The sequence below is a fragment of the Pseudophryne corroboree genome, chromosome 5, assembly GCF_028390025.1.
Source record: "Pseudophryne corroboree isolate aPseCor3 chromosome 5, aPseCor3.hap2, whole genome shotgun sequence".
Classification (NCBI taxonomy): domain Eukaryota; kingdom Metazoa; phylum Chordata; class Amphibia; order Anura; family Myobatrachidae; genus Pseudophryne; species Pseudophryne corroboree.
The window spans coordinates 759,865,707-759,889,000 of NC_086448.1; the positions used below are offsets into that span (position 1 = coordinate 759,865,707).

Genomic DNA, 23,294 nt, shown 5'->3' on the forward strand with positions numbered 1-23,294 from the left:
ACTTGTGCCGACCATATGTGTGTGTCGACCTAAAGCACTGTCTACATTTTACCTACAATCTTTTGACCATGCCAACCATTTGGGGTTGACATATTGACTGTTTATCTTTTTACTGTAGATCTACAATGCCTTGCTAAAGTATTCACCCCCTTGGCTTTTTACCTATTTTGTTACATTACAACCTGTAATTTAATTATAATTTTTTTATCAGAATTTTATGTGATGGATATGTACAAAATTGTCTAAGTTGGTGAAGTGAAATAAGAAAATTTTATATAAAAAATAATTTTTATAAATAAAAATTTGAAAATTGGCATGTGCATATGTATTCACCCCCTTTGCTATGAAGCCCATCAAAAGTTCTGGTGCAACCAATTACCTTCAGAAGTCACATAATTAGTGAAATGAAGTCCACCTGTGTGCAATCTAAGTGTCACATAATCTGTCAGTATAAAGTAAACACAACTTTTTCTGAAAGGCCCCAGAGGCTGCAACACCACTAAGCAAGAGGCATCACACCATGTAGACCAAGTAGCTCTCCAAACAAGTCAGGGACAAAGTTGTTGAGAAGTACAAGTCAGGGTTGGGTTATAAAAAAATATCCAAATCTTTGATGATCCCCCGGAGCACCATCAAATCCATCATCTTCAAATGGAAAGAACATGGTACCACAACAAACCTGCCAAGAGAGGGCTGGCCACCAAAACTCACATACCGGGCAAAGAGGGCATTAATCAGAGAGGCAGCACAGAGACCAAAGGTAACCCTGAAGGAGCTGCAGAGACTGGTGTATCTGCGCATGTGACCATAATAAGCCGTACACTCCACAGAGCTGGGCTTTATTGGGTCCTACAAACTCGCCGAGCTGCCCAACCGGCGACATGGCAGATGGGAGGCCCGGTGGAGGGGGGGAGGTGACAGGAGGAGTGAAGTTTCTTCACTCCCCCCGTCCCCCGGCTCCATAGCAGCGCAAGCTAACATGGACGAGATTGTCCATATTGGCCTGCATGCATAAGCAACGGGGCACCAACAATGAACGAGCGCGGGGCCGCGCATCGTTCGTCGTTGGTGCCTATACACTAAACAATATGAACGAGTTCTCGTTCATTAATGAACGAGAACGTTCATATCGTTCACTTAAATCTTTCAGTGTGTAGGGCCCATATGGAAGAGTGGCCAGAAAAAATAAGAATTTACTCACCAGTAATTCTATTTCTCATAGTCCGTAGTGGATGCTGGGGACTCCGTAAGGACCATGGGGATTAGCGGCTCCGCAGGAGACTGGGCACAACTATAAAGAAAGCTTTTAGACTACTGGTGTGCACTGGCTCCTCCCACTAAGACCCTCCTCCAGACTTCAGTTAGGACACTGTGCCCGGAAGAGCTGACACAATTAGGAAGGATTTTGAATCCCGGGTAAGACTCATACCAGCCACACCAATCACACCGTATAACTCGTGATACAATACCCAGTTAACAGCATGATAACAACTGAGCCTCTCAACAGATAGCTCAACAATAACCCTTTAGTTAAGCAATAACTATATACAAGTATTGCAGACAATGCGCACTTGGGATGGGCGCCCAGCATCCACTACGGACTATGAGAAATAGAATTACCGGTGAGTAAATTCTTATTTTCTCTAACGTCCTAAGTGGATGCTGGGGACTCCGTAAGGACCATGGGGATTATACCAAAGCTCCCAAACGGGCGGGAGAGTGCGGATGACTCTGCAGCACCGAATGAGAGAACTCAAGGTCCTCCTCAGCCGGGGTATCAAATTTGTAGAATTTTGCAAACGTGTTTGCCCCTGACCAAGTTGCAGCTCGGCAAAGTTGAAGAGCCGAGACCCCTCGGGCAGCCGCCCAAGAAGAGCCCACTTTCCTCGTGGAATGGGCTTTTACTGATTTAGGATGCGGCAGTCCAGCCGCAGAATGTGCAAGCTGAATCGTACTACAGATCCAGCGAGCAATAGTCTGCTTTGAAGCAGGTGCACCCAACTTGTTGGGCGCATACAGGATAAAGAGCGAGTCAGTCTTTCTGACTCCAGCTGTCCTGGAAACATAAATTTTCAGGGCCCTGACTACATCCAACAACTTGGAAGCCTCCAAGTCATTTGTAGCCGCAGGCACCACGATAGGTTGGTTCAGATGAAAAGCTGATACCACTTTGGGGAGAAACTGGGGACGAGTCCTCAATTCTGCCCTATCCATATGGAAAATCAGATAAGGGCTTTTACATGACAAAGCCGCCAATTCTGAAACACGCCTGGCCGAAGCCAAAGCCAATAACATGACCACTTTCCACGTGAGATATTTCAAATCCACGGTTTTCAGTGGCTCAAACCAATGTGACTTTAGGAAATCCAACACCACGTTGAGATCCCAAGGTGCCACTGGAGGCACAAAAGGAGGCTGAATATGCAGCACTCCCTTAACAAAAGTCTGAACTTCAGGTAGTGAAGCCAATTCTCTCTGGAAGAAAATCGATAGAGCCGAAATCTGGACCTTAATGGAACCCAATTTTAGGCCCATAGTCACCCCTGACTGTAGGAAGTGCAGGAACCGGCCCAGCTTAAATTCTTCCGTTGGGGCCTTCCTGGCCTCACACCACGCAACATATTTTCGCCATATGCGGTGATAATGGTTTGCGGTTACTTCTTTCCTAGCTTTAATCAGCGTAGGAATGACTTCCTCCGGAATGCCCTTTTCCTTCAGGATCCGGTGTTCAACCGCCATGCCGTCAAACGCAGCCGCGGTAAGTCTTGGAACAGACAGGGCCCCTGCTGCAGCAGGTCTTGTCTGAGCGGTAGAGGCCATGGGTCCTCTGACATCATTTCTTGAAGTTCCGGATACCACGCTCTTCTTGGCCAATCCGGAACAATGAGTATAGTTCTTACTCCTCTTCTCCTTATTATCCTCAGTACCTTTGGTATGAGAGGAAGAGGAGGGAACACATAAACCGATCGGTACACCCACGGTGTTACCAGAGCGTCCACAGCTATCGCCTGCGGGTCTCTCGACCTGGCGCAATACTTTTCTAGCTTTTTGTTTAGGCGGGACGCCATCATGTCCACCTGTGGTTTTTCCCACTGGTTTACAATCATTTGAAAGACTTCTGGATGAAGTCCCCACCCTCCCGGGTGGAGGTCGTGCCTGCTGAGGAAGTCTGCTTCCCAGTTGTCCACTCCCGGAATGAACACTGCTGACAGTGCTACTAACACGTGATTTTCCGCCCATCGGAGAATCCTTGTGGCTTCTGCCATCGCCGTCCTCCTTCTCGTGCCGCCCTGTCGATTTACATGGGCGACCGCCGTGATGTTGTCTGACTGGATCAGTACCGGCTGGTTTTGAAGCAGGGGTTTTGCCTGACTTAGGGCATTGTAAATGGCCCTTAGTTCCAGAATATTTATGTGCAGGGAAGTCTCCTGATTTGACCATAGTCCTTGGAAGTTTCTTCCCTGTGTGACTGCTCCCCAGCCTCGAAGGCTGGCATCCATGGTCACCAGGACCCAGTCCTGTATGCCGAATCTGCGGCCCTCTAGAAGATGAGCACTCTGCAGCCACCACAGCAGAGACACCCTTGTCCTCGGAGACAGGGTTATCAGACGATGCATCTGAAGATGCGATCCGGACCACTTGTCCAACAGGTCCCACTGAAAGGTTCTTGCATGAAACCTGCCGAATGGAATCGCTTCGTAGGAAGCTACCATTTTTCCCAGGATCCGCGTGCAGTGATGCACCGACACCTGTTTTGGTTTTAGGAGACCTCTGACTAGAGATGACAGCTCCTTGGCCTTTTCCTCCGGGAGAAACACTTTTCTCTGTTCTGTGTCCAGAACCATCCCTAGGAACAGCAGGCGTGTCGTAGGGACCAGCTGTGACTTTGGAATGTTTAGAATCCAGCCGTGCTGTTGTAGCACTTCCCGAGATAGTGCTACCCCTACCAACAACTGCTCTCTGGACCTCGCCTTCATCAGGAGATCGTCCAAGTACGGGATAATTAAAACTCCCTTCTTTCGAAGGAGTATCATCATTTCCGCCATTACCTTGGTAAAGACCCTCGGAGCCGTGGAGAGACCGAACGGCAACGTCTGGAATTGGTAATGACAATCTTGTACCACAAACCTGAGGTACTCCTGGTGAGGATGGTAAATGGGGACATGTAGGTAAGCATCCTTGATGTCCAGCGATACCATGTAATCCCCCTCGTCCAGGCTTGCAATAACCGCCCTGAGCGATTCCATCTTGAACTTGAATTTTTTTATATATGTGTTCAAGGATTTCAAATTTAAAATGGGTCTCACCGAACCGTCCGGTTTCGGTACCACAAACATTGTGGAATAGTAACCCCTTCCTTGTTGAAGTAGGGGCACCTTTACTATCACTTGTTGTGAATACAGCTTTTGAATTGCCTGTAACACTGCCTCCCTGCCTGAGGGAGTGGTTGGCAAGGCAGATTTGAGGAAACGGCGGGGGGGAGACATCTCGAATTCCAGTCTGTACCGCTGAGATACTACTTGAAGGATCCAGGGATCCACCCGTAAGCGAGCCCACTGATTGCTGAAATTTTTGAGACGGGCCCCCACCGTACCTGGCTCCGCCTGTGAAGCCCCAGCGTCATGCTGTGGACTTAGAGGAAGCGGGGGAGGACTTTTGCTCCTGGGAACTGGCTGTATGCTGCAGCTTCTTTCCCCTACCTCTGCCTCTGGGCAGAAAGGACGCGCTTTTAACCCGCTTGCCCCTATTGGGCCGAAAGGACTGTACCTGATAATACGGTGCTTTCTTTGGTTGTGAGGGAACATGGGGTAAAAATGTAGACTTCCCAGCTGTTGCTGTGGAAACGAGGTCCGAGAGACCATCCCCGAACAACTCCTCACCCTTATAAGGCAGAACTTCCATGTGTCGTTTGGAATCTGCATCACCTGTCCACTGCCGAGTCCATAACCCTCTCCTGGGAGAAATGGACATTGCACTAATTTTGGATGCCAGCCGGCAAATATCCCTTTGTGCATCCCTCATGTATAAAAGTGCGTCTTTTATATGCTCTACGTTTAGCAAAATAGTGTCCCTGTCTAGGGTATCTATATTTTCTGACAGGGAATCTGACCACGCAGCAGCAGCACTGCACATCCAGGCTGAAGCTATAGCCGGTCTCAATATAACACCTGTGTGTGTGTATATAGATTTCAGGATAGCCTCCTGCTTTCTATCAGCAGATTCCTTCAGGGCAGCCGTATCCGGAGACGGTAGTGCCACCTTTTTTGACAAGCGTGTGAGCGCTTTATCCACCCTAGGGGATGTTTCCCAGCGTGACCTATCCTCTGGCGGGAAAGGGTACGCCATTAGTAACCTCTTAGAAATCACCAGCTTTTTATCAGGGGAAGCCCACGCTTCTTCACACACTTCATTTAACTCTTCAGATGGAGGAAAAGCTACTGGTAGTTTTTTCTCTCCAAACATTATACCCTTTTTTGTGGTACCGGGGGTAACATCAGAAATGTGCAACACATTTTTCATTGCCTCAATCATGTAACGTGTGGCCCTACTGGAAGTTACATTAGTCTCATCGTCGTCGACACTGGAGTCAGTATCCGTGTCGACATCTGTGTCAACCATCTGAGGTAGCGGGCGTTTTAGAGCCCCTGATGGCTTTTGAGACGCCTGGGCAGACACAGGCTGAGAAGCCGGCTGTCCCACATTTGGTATGTCGTCAAACCTTTTATGTAAGGAGTCGACACTATCACGTAATTCCTTCCACAGCACCATCCACTCAGGTGTCGACCCCGCAGGGAGTGACATCACATTTACAGGCATCTGCTCCGCCTCCACATAAGCCTCCTCATCAAACATGTCGACACAGCCGTACCGACACACCGCAAACACACAGGGAATGCTTTGACAGAGGACAGGACCCCACAAAGCCCTTTGGGGAGACAGAGAGAGAGTATGCCAGCACACACCAGAGCGCTATATAACACTGGGATCCCACTATCAATGAGTGTTTTCCCTTATAGCTGCTTTTTTATATATCTTATATATATATAATATCTATACTGCGCCTAAATTTAGTGCCCCCCCCTCTCTTTTTTACCCTTCTGTAGTATTCAGACTGCAGGGGAGAGCCAGGGAGCTTCCTTCCAGCGGAGCTGTGAGGGAAAAATGGCGCCAGTGTGCTGAGGGAGAAGCCCCGCCCCCTTTTCGGCGGACTTTCTCCCGCTTTTTCTGGAATACTGGCAGGGGTAATTTTACATCTATATAGCCTCTAGGACTATATATGATGTATATTTGCCAGCCAAGGTGTCATATATTGCCCACAGGGCGCCCCCCCCCCCCCCCCAGCGCCCTGCACCCATCAGTGACCGAAGTGTGAGGTGTACATGAGGAGCAATGGCGCACAGCTGCAGTGCTGTGCGCTACCTTGGTGAAGACCGAAGTCTTCTGCCGCCGATTTTCCGGACCTCTTCGTGCTTCTGGCTCTGTAAGGGGGACGGCGGCGCGGCTCCGGGAACGAACACCAAGGTCGGGTCCTGCGGTCGATCCCTCTGGAGCTAATGGTGTCCAGTAGCCTAAGAAGCCCAAACTACCACCTGTTAGGTAGGTTCGCTTCTTCTCCCCTTAGTCCCTCGCTGCAGTGAGTCTGTTGCCAGCAGATCTCACTGTAAAATAAAAAACCTAAATATACTTTCTTTCTAGGTGCTCAGGAGAGCCCCTAGTGTGCATCCAGCTCAGCCGGGCACAAGAATCTAACTGAAGTCTGGAGGAGGGTCTTAGTGGGAGTAGCCAGTGCACACCAGTAGTCTAAAAGCTTTCTTTATAGTTGTGCCCAGTCTCCTGCGGAGCCGCTAATCCCCATGGTCCTTACGGAGTCCCCAGCATCCACTTAGGACGTTAGAGAAAAGCCAGTACTTAGTGTTAAAAATAAGAAGGCACATTTTGAGTTTGCAAAAAGACATGTGGACGACTCCCCATAAGTATGGAGGAAGGTGCTCTGGTCAGATGAGACTAATATTTTACTAATCGGCCACCAAGGAAAACGCTATGTCTGGCACAAACCCAACACATCCCATCACCCCAAGAACACCATCCCCACAGTGAAACATGGTGGTGGCAGCATCATGCTGTGGGGATGTTTCTCAGCAGCAAGGACTGGTAAACTGTTTCGAGTTGAGGGAAAGATGGATGGTGCTAAATACAGGGATATTCTTGAGCAAAACCTGTTTCGGTCTGCCTGTGATTTGAAACTGGGATGGAGGTTCACATTCCAGCAGGACAATGACCCGAAGCATACTGCTAAAGCAACACTCGAGCGGGTTAAGGGAAAACATTTAAATGTGTTGGAATGGCCTAGTCAAAGCCCAGATCTCAATCCAATTAAGAATCTGTGGTCAGACTTGAAGATTGCTGTTCACAAGCGGAAACCATCCAACATGAAGGAGCTGGAGCAGTTTTGCCTTGACTAATGGGCAAAAATCCCAGTGGCAAGATGTGGCAAGCTCATAGAGACTTATCCAAAGCGACTTGCAGCTGTAATTGCCACAAAAGGTGGCTTTACAAAGTACTGACTTTAGGGGGGTGAATAGTTATGCATGCTGAAGTTTTCTGTTATTTTGTCCTGTTTGTTGTTTACTTCACAATTAAAAAAAAAAAACATCTTCAAAGTTGTAGCCATGTTCTGTGAATGAAATGATGCAAACCTACAAACAATCCATTTTAATTCCAGGGTGTGAGGCAACAAAACATGAAAAATGGAAGGGGGGGGTGAATACTTCAGCAAAACACTGTATCAACTGGATACCCATCTGAAGATAGTGGGCCTGCGTGAGCAGGATCTATACTGTGCGTGAGCAGGATCTATACTGTGCACGGGCAGGATCTATACTGTGCACGGGCAGGATCTATACTGTGCGTGAGCAGGATCTATACTGTGCGTGGGCAGGATCTATACTGTGCACGGGCAGGATCTATACTGTGCGTGAGCAGGATCTATACTGTGCGTGGGCAGGATCTATACTGTGCACGGGCAGGATCTATACTGTGCGTGAGCAGGATCTATACTGTGCGTGGGCAGGATCTATACTGTGCACGGGCAGGATCTATACTGTGCGTGAGCAGGATCTATACTGTGCGTGGGCAGGATCTATACTGTGCACGGGCAGGATCTATACTGTGCACGGGCAGGATCTATACTGTGCGTGAGCAGGATCTATACTGTGCGTGGGCAGGATCTATACTGTGCGTGGGCAGGATCTATACTGTGCACGGGCAGGATCTATACTGTGCGTGAGCAGGATCTATACTGTGCGTGGGCAGGATCTATACTGTGCACGGGCAGGATCTATACTGTGCGTGAGCAGGATCTATACTGTGCGTGGGCAGGATCTATACTGTGCACGGGCAGGATCTATACTGTGCGTGAGCAGGATCTATACTGTGCACGGGCAGGATCTATACTGTGCGTGAGCAGGATCTATACTGTGCACGGGCAGGATCTATACTGTGCACGGGCAGGATCTATACTGTGCGTGAGCAGGATCTATACTGTGCGTGGGCAGGATCTATACTGTGCACGGGCAGGATCTATACTGTGCGTGAGCAGGATCTATACTGTGCGTGGGCAGGATCTATACTGTGCACGGGCAGGATCTATACTGTGCGTGAGCAGGATCTATACTGTGCACGGGCAGGATCTATACTGTGCACGGGCAGGATCTATACTGTGCGTGAGCAGGATCTATACTGTGCGTGGGCAGGATCTATACTGTGCACGGGCAGGATCTATACTGTGCACGGGCAGGATCTATACTGTGCGTGAGCAGGATCTATACTGTGCGTGGGCAGGATCTATACTGTGCGTGGGCAGGATCTATACTGTGCACGGGCAGGATCTATACTGTGCACGGGCAGGATCTATACTGTGCACGGGCAGGATCTATACTGTGCACGGGCAGGATCTATACTGTGCGTGGGCAGGATCCATACTGTGCGTGGGCAGGATCTATACTGTGCGTGAGCAGGATCTATACTGTGCGTGGGCAGGATCTATACTGTGCACGGGCAGGATCTATACTGTGCGTGGGCAGGATCTATACTGTGCACGGGCAGGATCTATACTGTGCACGGGCAGGATCTATACTGTGCACGGGCAGGATCTATACTGTGCACGGGCAGGATCTATACTGTGCGTGGGCAGGATCCATACTGTGCGTGGGCAGGATCTATACTGTGCGTGGGCAGGATCTATACTGTGCGTGGGCAGGATCTATACTGTGCGTGGGCAGATTCTATAATGTACGTGGGCAGATTCTATACTGTGCGTGGGCAGGATCTATACTGTGCGTGGGCAGGATCTATACTGTGCGTGGGCAGGATCTATACTGTGCACGGGCAGGCTCTATACTGTGCGTGGGCAGATTCTATACTGTGCGTGGGCAGGATCTATACTGTGCGTGGGCAGGATCTATACTGTGCGTGGGCAGATTCTATACTGTGTGTGGGCAGGATCTATACTGTGTGTGGGCAAGATCTATACTGTGTGTGGGCAGGATCTATACTGTGCGTGGGCAGATTCTATACTGTGCGTGGGCAGATTCTATACTGTACGTGGGCAGATTCTATACTGTGCGTGGGCAGGATCTATATGTGCGTGGGCAGGATCTATACTGTGCGTGGGCAGGATCTATACTGTGCGTGGGCAGGATCTATACTGTGCGTGGGCAGGATCTATACTGTGCGTGGGCAGATTCTATACTGTGCGTGGGCAGATTCTATACTGTGCACGGGCAGGATCTATACTGTGCTTGGGCAGATTCTATACTGTGCACGGGCAGGATCTATACTGTGCTTGGGCAGATTCTATACTGTGCACGGGCAGGATCTATTTTGGTGAGGTAAACGGCTCAGGAGGCACGGGCTAGCACCAGAGCCAGATTTACACACATTGTATAAGCCCAAGGGTTCATGCGGGCATTATACACAGGTGCAGCAGTATATACTGCTGGGGATTTGGTGACTTTTGATCAAAGATGTGCGGAAAAGATAAGCAGGTGAGGGGAGGCGGCACTGCCTCACCTGTCATAGACTTTTTACTGCAGAGTTTTGACTAAAAAATGATTAGAATAATACAAAGAAGATATTTCTAATATATTCTTTGTATTTTTCATACACTTTATACAGTCAAAACTCTGGCACAAACGTTAGTAGGACAGGAAAGGCTCTGCCTCACCTCACTGCACGTCACTGATTACCCTGAGGGTTACTCGGGTGGCTGTCGGTCAGACAGATGATGCAATGCTGAGTCTTCGGTCAGATAAGACAAGCAGGAGGGAAGCGTCTATTTACACAAGACACTTCCTGATGCATTAGCATATTATTGCACAGCTGCTGCATTCAAAGTCACAGCAGCTGTGCAATAGCGTCCACTCTGAATCAGGCCTAGTGTTTTATTATTATTATTATTATTATTATTTATCAGTTTCTTACATAGCGCAGCATGTTCCGTTGCGCCTTACAATTGGAACAACAGTAACAGAACAAAACTGGGTAGAAACAGACAGCCATAGAGGTAGGAAGGCCCTGCTCGCTGGCTTACAATCTGTTAGCCCATGCATGCAGAATCTGGACAGCTGCAAGACACCATCTCCAATGTTCCCATAGAGAACTGTGTAGATGACTAATGCGAGGGCTGGTGGCAGGAAAGCTCCGATATCTCCTGCTTTATGTATTGTTACACTCAAGCAAGTCTTCATGCTGCCCTTAAACATGTGAAAACAGTAATTTACGTATATTTTAATGGCAGCATTATTTGTTCAACAGACACTTCGGGTGTTTATAAAACCCTTCTTCTACATACTGCAATGTTCTTGTGCTAAACACTGGACCCAGTAGATGTTTCCCAGGGGTGTGGGTATGGAGGGTCGACAAGAGTTTGGTCAACAGTGTCTAGGTCGACCACTATTGGTCAACAGTATGTAGGTCAACATGGGTTCTAGGTCGACATGTACTAGGTCAGCATGACATAAGGTTGACATGAGTTTTTTAAAACTTTTTTGGGTGTCGTTTTCTTCGTAAAGTGACCGGGAACCCCAATTAGTGCACCGTGTCCACTTGTATGGCTCGCTTTGCTCGCCATACTTCAGGCAAGGTGCCTCACTCCACTACCGCTGCGCTCGGCACAGGTTACCATTCCCAGTCGTTGTCCACGTGGATCGTAAAGTATGAAAAAGTTTTAAAAAAATTGGAAAAAAGTGAAAAACTCATGTCGACCTTTTGTCATGTGGACCTAGAACATGTCGACCTAGAGTCCCTGTCGACCTAGAAACACTGTCGACCTACTTACTGTCGGCCAATAGTGGTCGACCTAGACACTGTCGTCCTAAGTCTTGTCGACCTATAGACCGGATACCGTTTCCCAGTAGAGGAACTATTCATTGGCTTTTGTAGAGATTGGAAGAAACTTATTTATATCAACGTTTTAGATGGACAAAAGGACTGGCGAGATTTTGTTGCCTGCTATTACTAGGGTAAAATCCCATACAACAACAAAAACATAAATAATTGGCCTGGACAAAAAATAAAGAAATAATGAAATGTAAAGGACTGTTGTTTCCCCGCTCACCTGCTCTTGCTGATCCCTGGTCGCCGGACTGTTTGGCCCAAAGAAATATTTCTTATTTAAATATTTATTTTTGACATCCTTGGATTTTTCTAAGCGCTTTTCCTTCTCTCTATGTGGCAACCTTCTGAGATGCTCCAGGTCGATCCAGCACATGAGGTCCGTGCTGCAAAAATGACCGGAAACAGAGTGTAAGTGAATGGGCTGGAAAGCGTTATACTGTTGCTGTTAGAAATAACATGGACAGAATGAGAATAGATCAGTAACATCTCACGAGCTATGTGAAAGCCAAAACACGGTAACAAACTGCCATGCACAAATAACAAAAAGTAAAAGAGCTTGGTGATAGCCGGCACAGGAGAGAGAGGGGCTATCTTGAAATAAACAATATAATTAATATAATCATATATAAAATAGTAACCAGTTCTTTCTATGCTACCTAATGACAGCAGTTTTACCTATAGCCCAGTGGCTGCCACTCTCTTCATCAGAATGGAGGGATCAGCAGCAGAGAGCTTAAGATTAGGGCACACTAGGAACCTTCGAGCATACGTAGGCTGGGCCAGAGGGCTTCTTGGGGGCAGGTAGAAAACGCTGTCTGGCTGATCCGATTCTGAATTACACCCAATTGGAGTGTCCAGGCAGCAGCCTCCCAGGCTGCAGCAAAACACAGAATAGCTGTCTGTTTGCTGATTGGTGGATGGCTGGAGCTATCTACCAATCAGAGTGCAGAAATCTCTACTTGTTTCCAGCCAGACAGCGAATGGCTGTCAGCTTGCTGACTGGTGGTTGGTTGGAGCTATCCAGCCATCATAGTGCCCCCAGCCATTCATTATATGGAAGCATGCGGCGTGATGGTGTAGGACTACAGGAGTAAGTTATGATTTTTATTTTGTAAATTTATTCCCATAAATGGGTGGTTAGATGCCCCAGTGCATTGCTTTGCCCAGGTTCTACAATGCTTTTATGATGGCCCTGGAGAGGTGTAATAAGTTAGCTGGAGAGTGATTACTAAGACTTTCCTCATATGCCGCAGAATATCACGGATGGATACCCTGTCCCAATGCTTTCAGCAGCAGTAATTAATGTTATGCTCTATAATGGTGCCCTAGTTCATAGTAGTGTCCTAGTTAATGTTATGTCCCATGGTAGTGCCCTAGTTTATTGTATGCACCATTGTAGATCCCTAGTTTAAAGGATGTCTTATTGTAGGGCTGCCAGTACACATTATGCCTCACAGTATCCCCAAATCACATTATGACATACAGTGTCCCCAGTTCATATTGTGCCACATTACAGTTCTTATTACAGTATGTAACATTATAGTGACCTCCACATTACAGTTCTTATTACAGTATGTAACATTATAGTGACCTCCACATTACAGTTCTTATTACAGTATGTAACATTATAGTGACCTCCACATTACAGTTCTTATAACAGTATGTAACATTATAGTGACCTCCACATTACATTTCTTATTACAGTATGTAACATTATAGTGCCCTCCACATTACAGTTCTTATTACAGTATGTAACATTATAGTGACCTCCACATTACAGTTCTTATTACAGTATGTAACATTATAGTGACCTCCACATTACAGTTCTTATTACAGTATGTAACATTATAGTGACCTCCACATTACAGTTCTTATTACAGTATGTAACATTATAGTGACCTCCACATTACAGTGAGCATGCAGATTATGTCACATTGCAGTGGCCTCCAGTTCATATTATGCCACATTACAGTAACCCCCTTCCCCTTATAACATCCACTACACACTCCTCTCACTGACAATGTAAGGTCACACGATTCAGGCTGGGCAATAGACTGATCTACTGTCGGTCGCACATCTGCGAATTTATGCAAATGGCGCTACAAAGTCCTTCATTCATTTCCGTCCGACGGTGTATTAATGCTGATACATCGGTACCATCGTTGCAAATCGGGACATGAAGCAGAGTCGGGGTGCCTCTGTAGACGCGCAGGCTGAGCTGCTCTCCCGGGATGCAGGGGGCTCTCCTGTAGCAAGTAAAGTCGCAACTGCTAACTTATGCTCGCCCAGAAAATGGTGTCTGAATGGCCATGAGACGCCTGCATTTACCCGACCACTCCCCGCTCCCATCCCCAAACGTCGTCTTCCTGTCATTTGCTTGCAACAACTTCCTCGGTGCGACCGCAATTCACTCACTGCAAGTGCGCACTGCGGCTCAGACACATGCGCAGTAATAACACTGGCCGATGTGTGTACAATGGCCGCTTTGTGACCACATCTGAATTAGGCCCACCGTGCATCTCGATCGCAACGGCGACTCTGTATGTACACGCTGTGTAACGCATGCGCCGTGATAGCCAGATGGAATCAGAAATACATTATTAATAGTGACAGATCCTACTTAAAATGGATTTGAGTAACTGTCTGATGAATGGGCTGAATCTTCTATGTAGTAGCTGGTCATGCGGGAAGTCAGCTACTGTAATGCGGGGTACACACTAGGCCGATCATCGGCCCGATGAGGTCACACATGGGGGATTTACATGTGCTCGCCCAGCTGTGATGTCAGTTACTGGTTGCCTCTGCAGCAAGTGCCGACCGCCCGTACACACAGCACAATGTGCTGATATATCTACAGACATATCGGCCATAGGCTGTGCTGCACGTTACTCCTCATAGGTTTATAGAATGTGGCCCATGGGAACCTGTTATAACAAAAGACAAAGTTTGCTGTCCTACATTCAGATAGTCGCCACCCCAGGGGGAGTGTAAATTCGCCCCGTGCAAATGTGCGATCGCATGTGTACACGAGCTGCACAAATCCAGTGTGTGCAGAGCCCATGACTTACCCCTGCAGTGCGATCACATCAGGCGGATCGGGGCTGGAGCTGACGTCAGACATCCTCCCTGTAAATGCTTTGAGCACGCCTGCGTTTTTCCGGACACTCCCAGTAAACAGTCAGTTACCACCCACAAACGAACGGCCTCTTCCTGTCAATCACCTTGTGATTGCCTATGCGAATGAAATCCCGTCGCTGACCGACGATGCCCGTTGTTGTTTGCCGACGTGCATGCACATTGCAGTGCATACGCATGAGCAGTCTATTGCTGATCGCCCGCTGTGTGAAAACGCACAGCAGTGATCAGGTCTGAATCACCCTCAAAGTTTTGGCCTCAGATAACTACCCACTGGAATCACATGACCAGTATCATATACCAGCAGCAAGCAGAGGTAACATAAAGCACAGGAATATATACCATGTTCTCTGCTTTACATGAAAAGCACAGCCCTGCCTTCTGTCAGATGCACAGGGGGAATGTTTGGCTGCTGTGACACTGAGAGGAATTAGTGCAGCACAAAGCTGCCAATTATCCTGCTGGCATCGCTTCTGTTACAGCCGAGTCCGGGGGCAGATGTTTTTATTCTGTGTAACACTGATAAACTGGGTATTGGGGAATTGGCAGGCTCATTATTAATGCATATTGCGCAATATAATTGTACTTGTGTCTAAAACCAATCCGTTGTTCCTGTAATTCTAATTTATTGGGCACTTTTGCATCAAAAGGTTCATGTCAGAACACACATGTTAAGAATGTGAGAATGATTTATGGGCCTCGGTAAGCTGGCAAAACTGCAAGCAAAACACATTTCTATGACAAAAGCAATACATTACTAATATGATTAAGAGCACTAGCAAAGACTGATTATTGGTCTAGATGTCCTTTACTGATCTCCAAGCAAGGGTGGAATTCAAGGACAAATACATATGCATATTACACCACAATGAGGAATACAGCACAAGCAACTACCAAATACTGTACAGCACTAACTAGTAACTCCAGGAGTATCAGCTACTAACTCAGGAACTAACAGCTAATAACTCTGGAACTAACAACTACTAATTCTGGAACTACAGTAACAGCTACTAACGCCGCAACTAACAGCTACCAACTCTGGAACTACAGTAACAGCTAATAACTCAGAAACTAACTCCAGACATACAGTAACAGCTACTAAGTCTGGAACTAACAGCTACTTACTCCGGAACTACAATAACAGCTACTAACTCCAGAACTAAAAGCAACTAATTCCGGAACTACAGTAACAGTTACTAACTCTGAAACTAACTGCTACTAACTCTGGAACTACAGTAATAGCTACTAACTCCAGAACTAACAGCTACTAACTCTGGAACTACAGTAACAGCTAATAACTCAGAAACTAACTCCAGACATACAGTAACAGCTACTAACTCTGGAACTAACAGCTACTAACTCCAGAACTACAGTAGCAGCTACTAACTCCAGAACTACAGTAACAGCTACTAAATCCGAAACAAACAGCTACTAACTCTGTAACTACAGTAACAGCTAATAACTCTGAAAATAACAACTACTAACTCCCCAACAGCTAATAACTCCAGAAGTAACAGTTACTAACTCCGGAACTCCAGTAACAGCTACTAACCACGGAACTAATAACTACTAACTCCGGATCTACAGTAACAGCTAACTATGTAACTAAGAGCTACTAACGCAGGATGGAAAATCATTAATTATTTAACCACTTTAAGGAGAAACATGGTTGTTCAGCAGGTGGATTAATTTGTTGTAAAATATTAGAATAAAGGTAACTTTGAGATGTAATAACATAGAAACCGCTCTTGATACAGCAGAGAAGTGGTGAATCTATCAATTAGGGACCTTAGACTCAAAAGGATTAAACACTGACCTTAAATGTTTTCCATAAATGAACACAACGAATGACTCCTTGTATAATATATGTTTATTGGTACAATTCTGCAGAACACCAGTATACTGTATGTCTCCGATGTAATTTACTTATAGGTAACAATGGGTAAAATAAGTATACAGTAGGTACTGTAGCGCTAGTGTTTTTCTGATATTAGGGTGAAACCTTACCAATATGTTAGGATGTATGTCTTGTTTTGTATGTATTGTATTTTTGCTAAGTGTAACTTAGCAAAAATACAGGCGTGGCTACGACGGCTGAGGAGTAAGCAGCAGAGCTCGGGAGCTCCCCGGCCACCAAACTCCTGCAACTCATCCTGACCCCCTCTGGTGTCTCTGCCCGGCCGGAATCTTCACCACAGGCTGTGGGCACCGGCGGGCACCCTGTTCCGCACTCTCCGGGACCCGTGGAGCGGCATTTACTGACTTCCGGCCCTGCGGCCTGCACCTCCTCCGGATCCCCGGCCTCGATTTCGGCGACCTCGACCGCGAGTCGCCCGGAGCTCGAACGGCGGGCTGCTGCTGCTGCCGGACGCCGCGGAGGGTCTGAAACAGGGGATAACCTCTCCTCTGCCTGTCGGGCTGTGGCCTGGTACCCTGATAGCCGGAGAAAATACAGGTACTCCTGGGGAAGGGGACGGGGCACGGCGGCCATCTTAGAAGCTGCTTATATAGGCTGCTGCCCGTGCCTGGACATATGAAGAGCTGCCTGTTGGGATTCTCATGTGCCCTGTGAACTGTCTCTGCACTCTGGGACCTTGCTGCATGCTGCTCTCTCCCATTCCTAATATCTTAATAACTTTGCTAAAGTTTCACCTGTGATTGGAGGCAAAGTCAGCTAGTTCCACTGCACAGCTGCATATAGTTTGGAATTAATTACACTGCTGTTTTGCACTAATATCCTACAGTGTACTGCACACCAATATCCTACTTTACCTCCCGGAATTTGATACAGGATATTCCCTCCTCATTACTCTCGTCTATACTGTTACTTTTACACAAGCCTCTACTTCCTATCCATTGATATTTTGACCTACAGACTGGGCACGATTGGTTCCCGCCACTGATTATACACAACCTTGCTGCTGCCGTTTTCTAATTACACTTCTATACTGCAACCCTGCCCTACGGTGAGTGTGACTGCTCCTGTCCAATATGGTTAAGGGCGGCCAGAGTGCGGCCGCGGCCAAACTAGAAAGATTTGCTAGACAATCCACTCCCAGGGTAACATCGGCTCCTTCTCAGGGAACCTCTCCGACGCACTCGACCTCCCCTTCTGCGTCTGCTGTCAGTTCCCCGGAGGCACCGGAAGCGCCGTCTATTCAACAGGTGCTGGAGGCTATAGCTGGCAGTGAACAGCGTCTCTCCGATAAGATGGAGAAGGTGCAGTGCGATCTCTCCTTGCTCCGACAAGATGTCCAACGAATCCGTGAGAGAGTGGGTGAGGCGGAGACACGGGTCTCCAACCTGGAAGATGTGTGGTCCCCTAAAGCAATCCGTATCCACGGTGACCCAGCAGGTTTCCTCCCTCCAGACCAAGCTTTTAGACATGGAGGGGCGGCTGCGCAGAAATAATGTAAGATTTGTTGGCCTGCCTGAAAGAGAAGAGGGTTCGCAGCCGGAGGACTTCCTCGAATCCTGGCTTAAGGAGATATATGGCGCTGAGTCCTTTACGGCCCAATTCACGGTGGAGCGTGCACATAGGATACCATCTCGGCCGCTACCTCCTGGTGCCCCTCCTCGCACCTTCATCGCCAAATTCCTGCATTATAAGGACCGTGACTCTCCGCTTAGGTCGTATGAAGGGCCCGTTGGCCTTTGCTGCAGACGTCCAGAAGGACCGAGCCCAGTTTATGCCTATTAAACGGCGTCTGCGAGACCTCAACATTTCATACTCCATGCTGTTTCCTTCAAGGCTCTGGGTCGTGGCGGATGGGGAGACCAAGTTTTTTAATTCCCCTAGAGAGGCGGCCCAATGGCTGGACAGATTTGCGCCGGGTGCTCGGCAGCTGGCTCCGGACTGACCTCCTGCGTGAGGAGGCTGGGGCCTAGATTACCGGAGGGAACGATTATAGATCGGGGAGCCTCCCCTCCTTTGCATTGGTGGCTCAAGACTTTTAAGACCAAGTGGTGTTGGTTAGAGAGGGTTAGAGGTTCAGTTGAGAATCTAGGCCTTCTTAGCGCTTGGTAGTTTGGGTTGATTGTTCGGGATATAAGTATACCGGAGTTTGGGGTGGTATACGGGGAGGGGAAAGGTTAGCTGGGAAGCTGCTAGTTGCGCCTTCTTTTGCTGTTTTTGGTTTTCTTTCTTTAGTTTGTTATTTTTCTTATCTCTGTATTTTCTGAAGCAAGAATGTTTAATATTTCAGGTGAAATGGCTTACAACGCGGGGCTTATCTCCGTCATGTGCTGCTGTTGTTCATACTGTTGATTCTCAAGATGTATTTTGGGAGATGTCTATCCGGGTGGCACATAGAGCTTACATGGGGTCATGCTTAACCTGAAATTTTTGGCATGGAATGTCCGAGGTCTGATTAACAAAATCAAACGATCCTTGGTTCTGAATATGATTAAGAAATATGACCCGGATATTGCATGCCTTAGTGAGACCCACTTGGAGGGACATAGGTTATTGTCCTTACGACGGGCCTGGGTGGGATGGGCTTACCATGCCTCTCACTCCTCCTTTTCTAGGGGTGTCTCGGTTCTGATTAAAAAGTCAGTGCAATTTGAGCTGTTATCGATTAAAACTGACCCGTATGGAAGATTTGTATTTATGGAGTGTAAGCTGAGTTCCCAGCCCTATTACATTTTAGCGGTATACATCCCCCCTCCTTTTTCATATGCTGTGCTGCAACAGGCTGCTTCTTTCATTGCTCCATCTCCTACTACCCCAGTGATTTGCTTGGGCGATTTTAATAACATCCTAGATTTATCCTTAGACCGATGGCACTCCCCGGGGGTTGCGCTGGCGGGTGGTGGTCCTACCAAGTTTGCTAACTTCTTGAATAGTTTGCAGTGGGTGGATGTGTGGAGGCTTCGTCACTCTGCGGTCCGTCAGTTTTCCTGTTTTTCCAGCACTCATGGCTCCTTCTCCAGGATTGACCTGATGTTGGTGTCCCCCGCCCTCTTCCCTGGGATTATTGACATCCACTACGAGGCTAGAGGGGTCTCTGATCACTCCCCTCTGTTGATGACTCTTGCTGTGGACAGTCAGAGGGGGCACTCTTACTGGAAGTTGCATCCCTCTTGGCTGGCCCAGCTGGGTGACTGCAGTGACCTGGAGACTCAGTGGGAGGGTTACTTTAGCGACAATGTAGGGTCTGCCTCGGGTACAATAGTTTGGGATTCATTTAAGGCGTTTTTAAGAGGTTCATATATTGGACGTATAGCGGCCCATAAAACGTCCTCAAGGGAGAGAGAACGGGCCCTTGAAAGTGACGCTAGGGAACTGGAGTCCCAATATCTATCTGATGGTGCCCCCGCGACAAGGGGACGCTGTCTAGTGGCTCAGTCGGCTTGGTTGGCCCACCTGTCTGATAAAAACTCTAGGTCCCTCCTCTTTAAGGCTACTAATATTTATATGCAGGCTGATAGAACGGGGGGCCCCCTGGCCCGTCTGATACATTATGATAGTCCTGGGACTACGATTACCCAAATGTCCGGTGGAGATGGCTCCTTTGTTGACACCACACCGGACATTGCACAGTTATTCCGATCTTATTACTCTGAGGTTTATAGCTCAAAATTGACATGCTCTACTTTAGATCTTTCACACTACCTGGGGGGTATTCCGTTGCCCACACTCTCCTCTGAGGCCTGTGAGCTGCTGGAGGCGCCTTTGACGCTCGAGGAGGTGACTGCGGCCATTGGTGTGTCCCCTAATGGCAAGGCTCCGGATTGTGACGGAATTCCCTCCGAGGTATACAAAAATCATGTTGATTTTTTTGGGCCCAGGCTCCATGCCCTATGCTTAGATATATTTGCCAATAACGATCTTCCCCCCTCTATGTCAGAGGCAGTTATAATAGTGATCCCAAAGCCCGGTAAGGACCCTGGATCTCCAGACTCCTATAGACCGATATCCCTGATTCCCACCGATGCTAAGGTCCTGGCAAAGATTTTGGCAGTACGGCTTAACACAGTGATCGCCTCCCTTGTTCACCCGGACCAGACTGGCTTCATGCCAGGGAAGTCCACGTCTATCAACTTACGTAGACTGTATATAGTTATAGTTGTATTCTACAACTCCCACATGACTCCCCTTCTGACTCGGCTGTGGTCTCGTTAGATGCGGCCAAGGCCTTTGACAACATTGAATGGGCTTATTTATGGGAGGTGATGGCTTGTGTGGGCTTTGGGCCCAACTTTATCAAATGGACTAAATTACTGTATCAACATCCGAGTGCCAGGATCTTGGTGAACGGCTATGTATCCCCCTCTTTTCAACTGTCCCGTGGTACTAGACAGGGCTGCCCCCTATCCCCCACGCTGTTTGCCTTGGCCATCGAGCCCCTGGCCTGCCTGATAAGATCACACCCAGATATTCTGGGAATTTGTACGGGTTCACGGGAGGATAGAATAGCTCTTTACGCCGATGACATGTTGTTGTTTCTGCAGGATTACACCAAGTCAATGCCCATTCTGCTGCGTGTGATAGAGAACTTTGGAGATTATTCGGGTCTTAGAATTAACTGGCCTAAATCATACATTATGCCAGTCATAGGCCCCCCTCCTACTGTTTCCAAAATCCCCCTGCCATTATGTTGGACGTTACAATTTAAGTACCTCGGAATCCAAATAACCAACGACCCTTCTGATTTTGTCCCTCTGAATCTGGACCCGACCATGCAGTGGGTCATGGGCAAATCCAAGACTTGGTGTAAGCTTCCACTGACGGTGTCTGGCAGGGTTAACCTCATTAAAATGATTATACTGCCCAAACTCCTATACATTATTCTCCAGTCCCCGGTTTATATTTATCCAATATTCTTTAGGAAATTAAATAGCGTTTTATCCTCACTGATCTGGGCTACCAAACGACCTAGGATACAGCTAAATAACCTTACCAGGCAGCGATCTGAAGGTGGCCTGGCTCTGCCTAATATTCAGATGTATTACTACGCTGCTCAGCTGACTCATATCAGTGTATGGGCGCAAGACTCTGGGGCTGACTCTTTACATTGTGAGTTTTTTCGCTGTTACTTTCCCCACCTCTCTCCTGTGCAGGTGCTACTGAGTGGGAGCATAGCTCGGTTTCTTCCCCCTATCATTTTCCAGGCCTTAAAGATATGGCGGGCCCTGAGAGACCTCTTGAGGTACGATGGCCTGGACCCGGATACCCCCCTCTGGTACTCTGACTGGCTCCCTGAATTACATGCACTTGAGGGGCGGGAGGTATGGGCCCCTAGATCGGTGGTTTCTATTTCTCAACTCTACCTAGATAATGTACTCAAATCCTTTCAACAACTGAGAGATGAGTTTGACCTACCCAATTCTTATTTCTTCAGATATCTCCAGCTTCGCCACGCCCTCCAGTCCCAATTTGCTGAATCCCCCCCACGAATCCTCCCATTCCCCATCAAGACCTTTGTGGCTACCTTGGGTCAAGCTAAGATGGTCTCCCTTGCGTATGGATATCTTCTTACCAAGCTCCATACGGACCCTTTGACACGTCTCCGTGGAAAGTGGGAGGAGGATATGGGTTTAATAACTGAGGAGGACTGGGTCCTTGCTCTGGAATACCCTGCCAAAGTTACCAAATCTCTCAGATATCAGCAAATTCAATTCTTCATTTTACACAGAACATATATGACTCCAGCTAGGCTGGCTACCTTTGGGACGGGCGGCTCTGGCCTTTGTCCTAAGTGCGGGGGGGGGGGGGGGGGGGGGGGGGGCGGTGGGAACATTCTGGCATCTAGTGTGGGATTGCCCGAGGTTGAGGGTGTTCTGGTTGGGGGTCAGGTCAATTCTGGAGAGTACGGGAGTGTCTGGCGGACTGCTTACCCCACAAATCTGTATTTTGGGGATGGGATGCTCTACTTGTCTGTTTCAGTGGGTCTTTATGCTCACAGTGTATGTGCCTTGGCTAAGGTTTGCATTGCGAGGCTATGGATGGCCCCTAGAGGCCCTTTAATATCTGCGCTTAAGACCTTAATTAATGACACAATAATTAAGGAAAGATACATATATATGAAACAAAACGCATCAGCCAAATTTGAAAAGGTTTGGTCTCCATGGCTAGACTCCCCCCATTCTCACCTGGTTCCCCAAATATAGTGGGCATTGAAGTGCTAACATATCAAAAACATAATGTTTAATGATGTATATTTGAGATGTATGGCGGTTGAGCCCTGCGTGTTCGCCTACTTATATTCATGGCTAATGTGGTCCTGAATCAGATGGCTCCTTCTCATTTTGCTTCTGCTTCTTTTTGTTATTTTTCTTACTGTTTAGTTTAAGGGTGTAACTATAAAAGTTAATGAAGACTAATATATTTGGCTACGGATTTTGCGGACCCTAATGGTCCGAACAATAGGAAATCCTTGTATATTCCCTTTGGGACTTGGCCTGATATTCCATTGCTGTAAACTTCGCTCCAAAATGTGGCTCGGTTTCAAGATAATTTGATGTATTGTTTGTGATATGATGATGTTCTGCAATGTCTGTACCTTCTTATCCAGACTACTGAATAAAAATTACTTTATTAAAAAAAACTTAGCAAAAATACAATAAATACAAAACAAGACGTACAGCCTAATAAATTGGTAAGGTTTTCTCCAAGTGCGCATGCCTGGAAGTTTTCCCATGCAATACAAACCACACTCTCACCTGTACCTTGACGAGGAGCGTAGAGGTGGAAACGTGTCAGCTAAGAGGTGAGAGTGATTTCACTCCAATGCAGAGAAACCTCCCGAAAGACGGCA

The 23,294-nt window shown here is 47.6% G+C and overlaps 1 protein-coding gene across 3 annotated transcripts in view; it reads right to left on the reverse strand.

Moving 5' to 3' along the window:
- Positions 1-23,294, reverse strand: part of RGS22 (regulator of G protein signaling 22) — a 273,655-nt gene that overhangs the window by 88,050 nt on the left and 162,311 nt on the right. For all 3 annotated transcript variants that reach the window (XM_063924195.1, XM_063924194.1, XM_063924193.1), the window contains exon 18: positions 11,618-11,780. In XM_063924195.1, the coding sequence (XP_063780265.1) occupies positions 11,618-11,780 (163 nt within the window). The remainder of the gene's footprint in view (positions 1-11,617; positions 11,781-23,294) is intronic.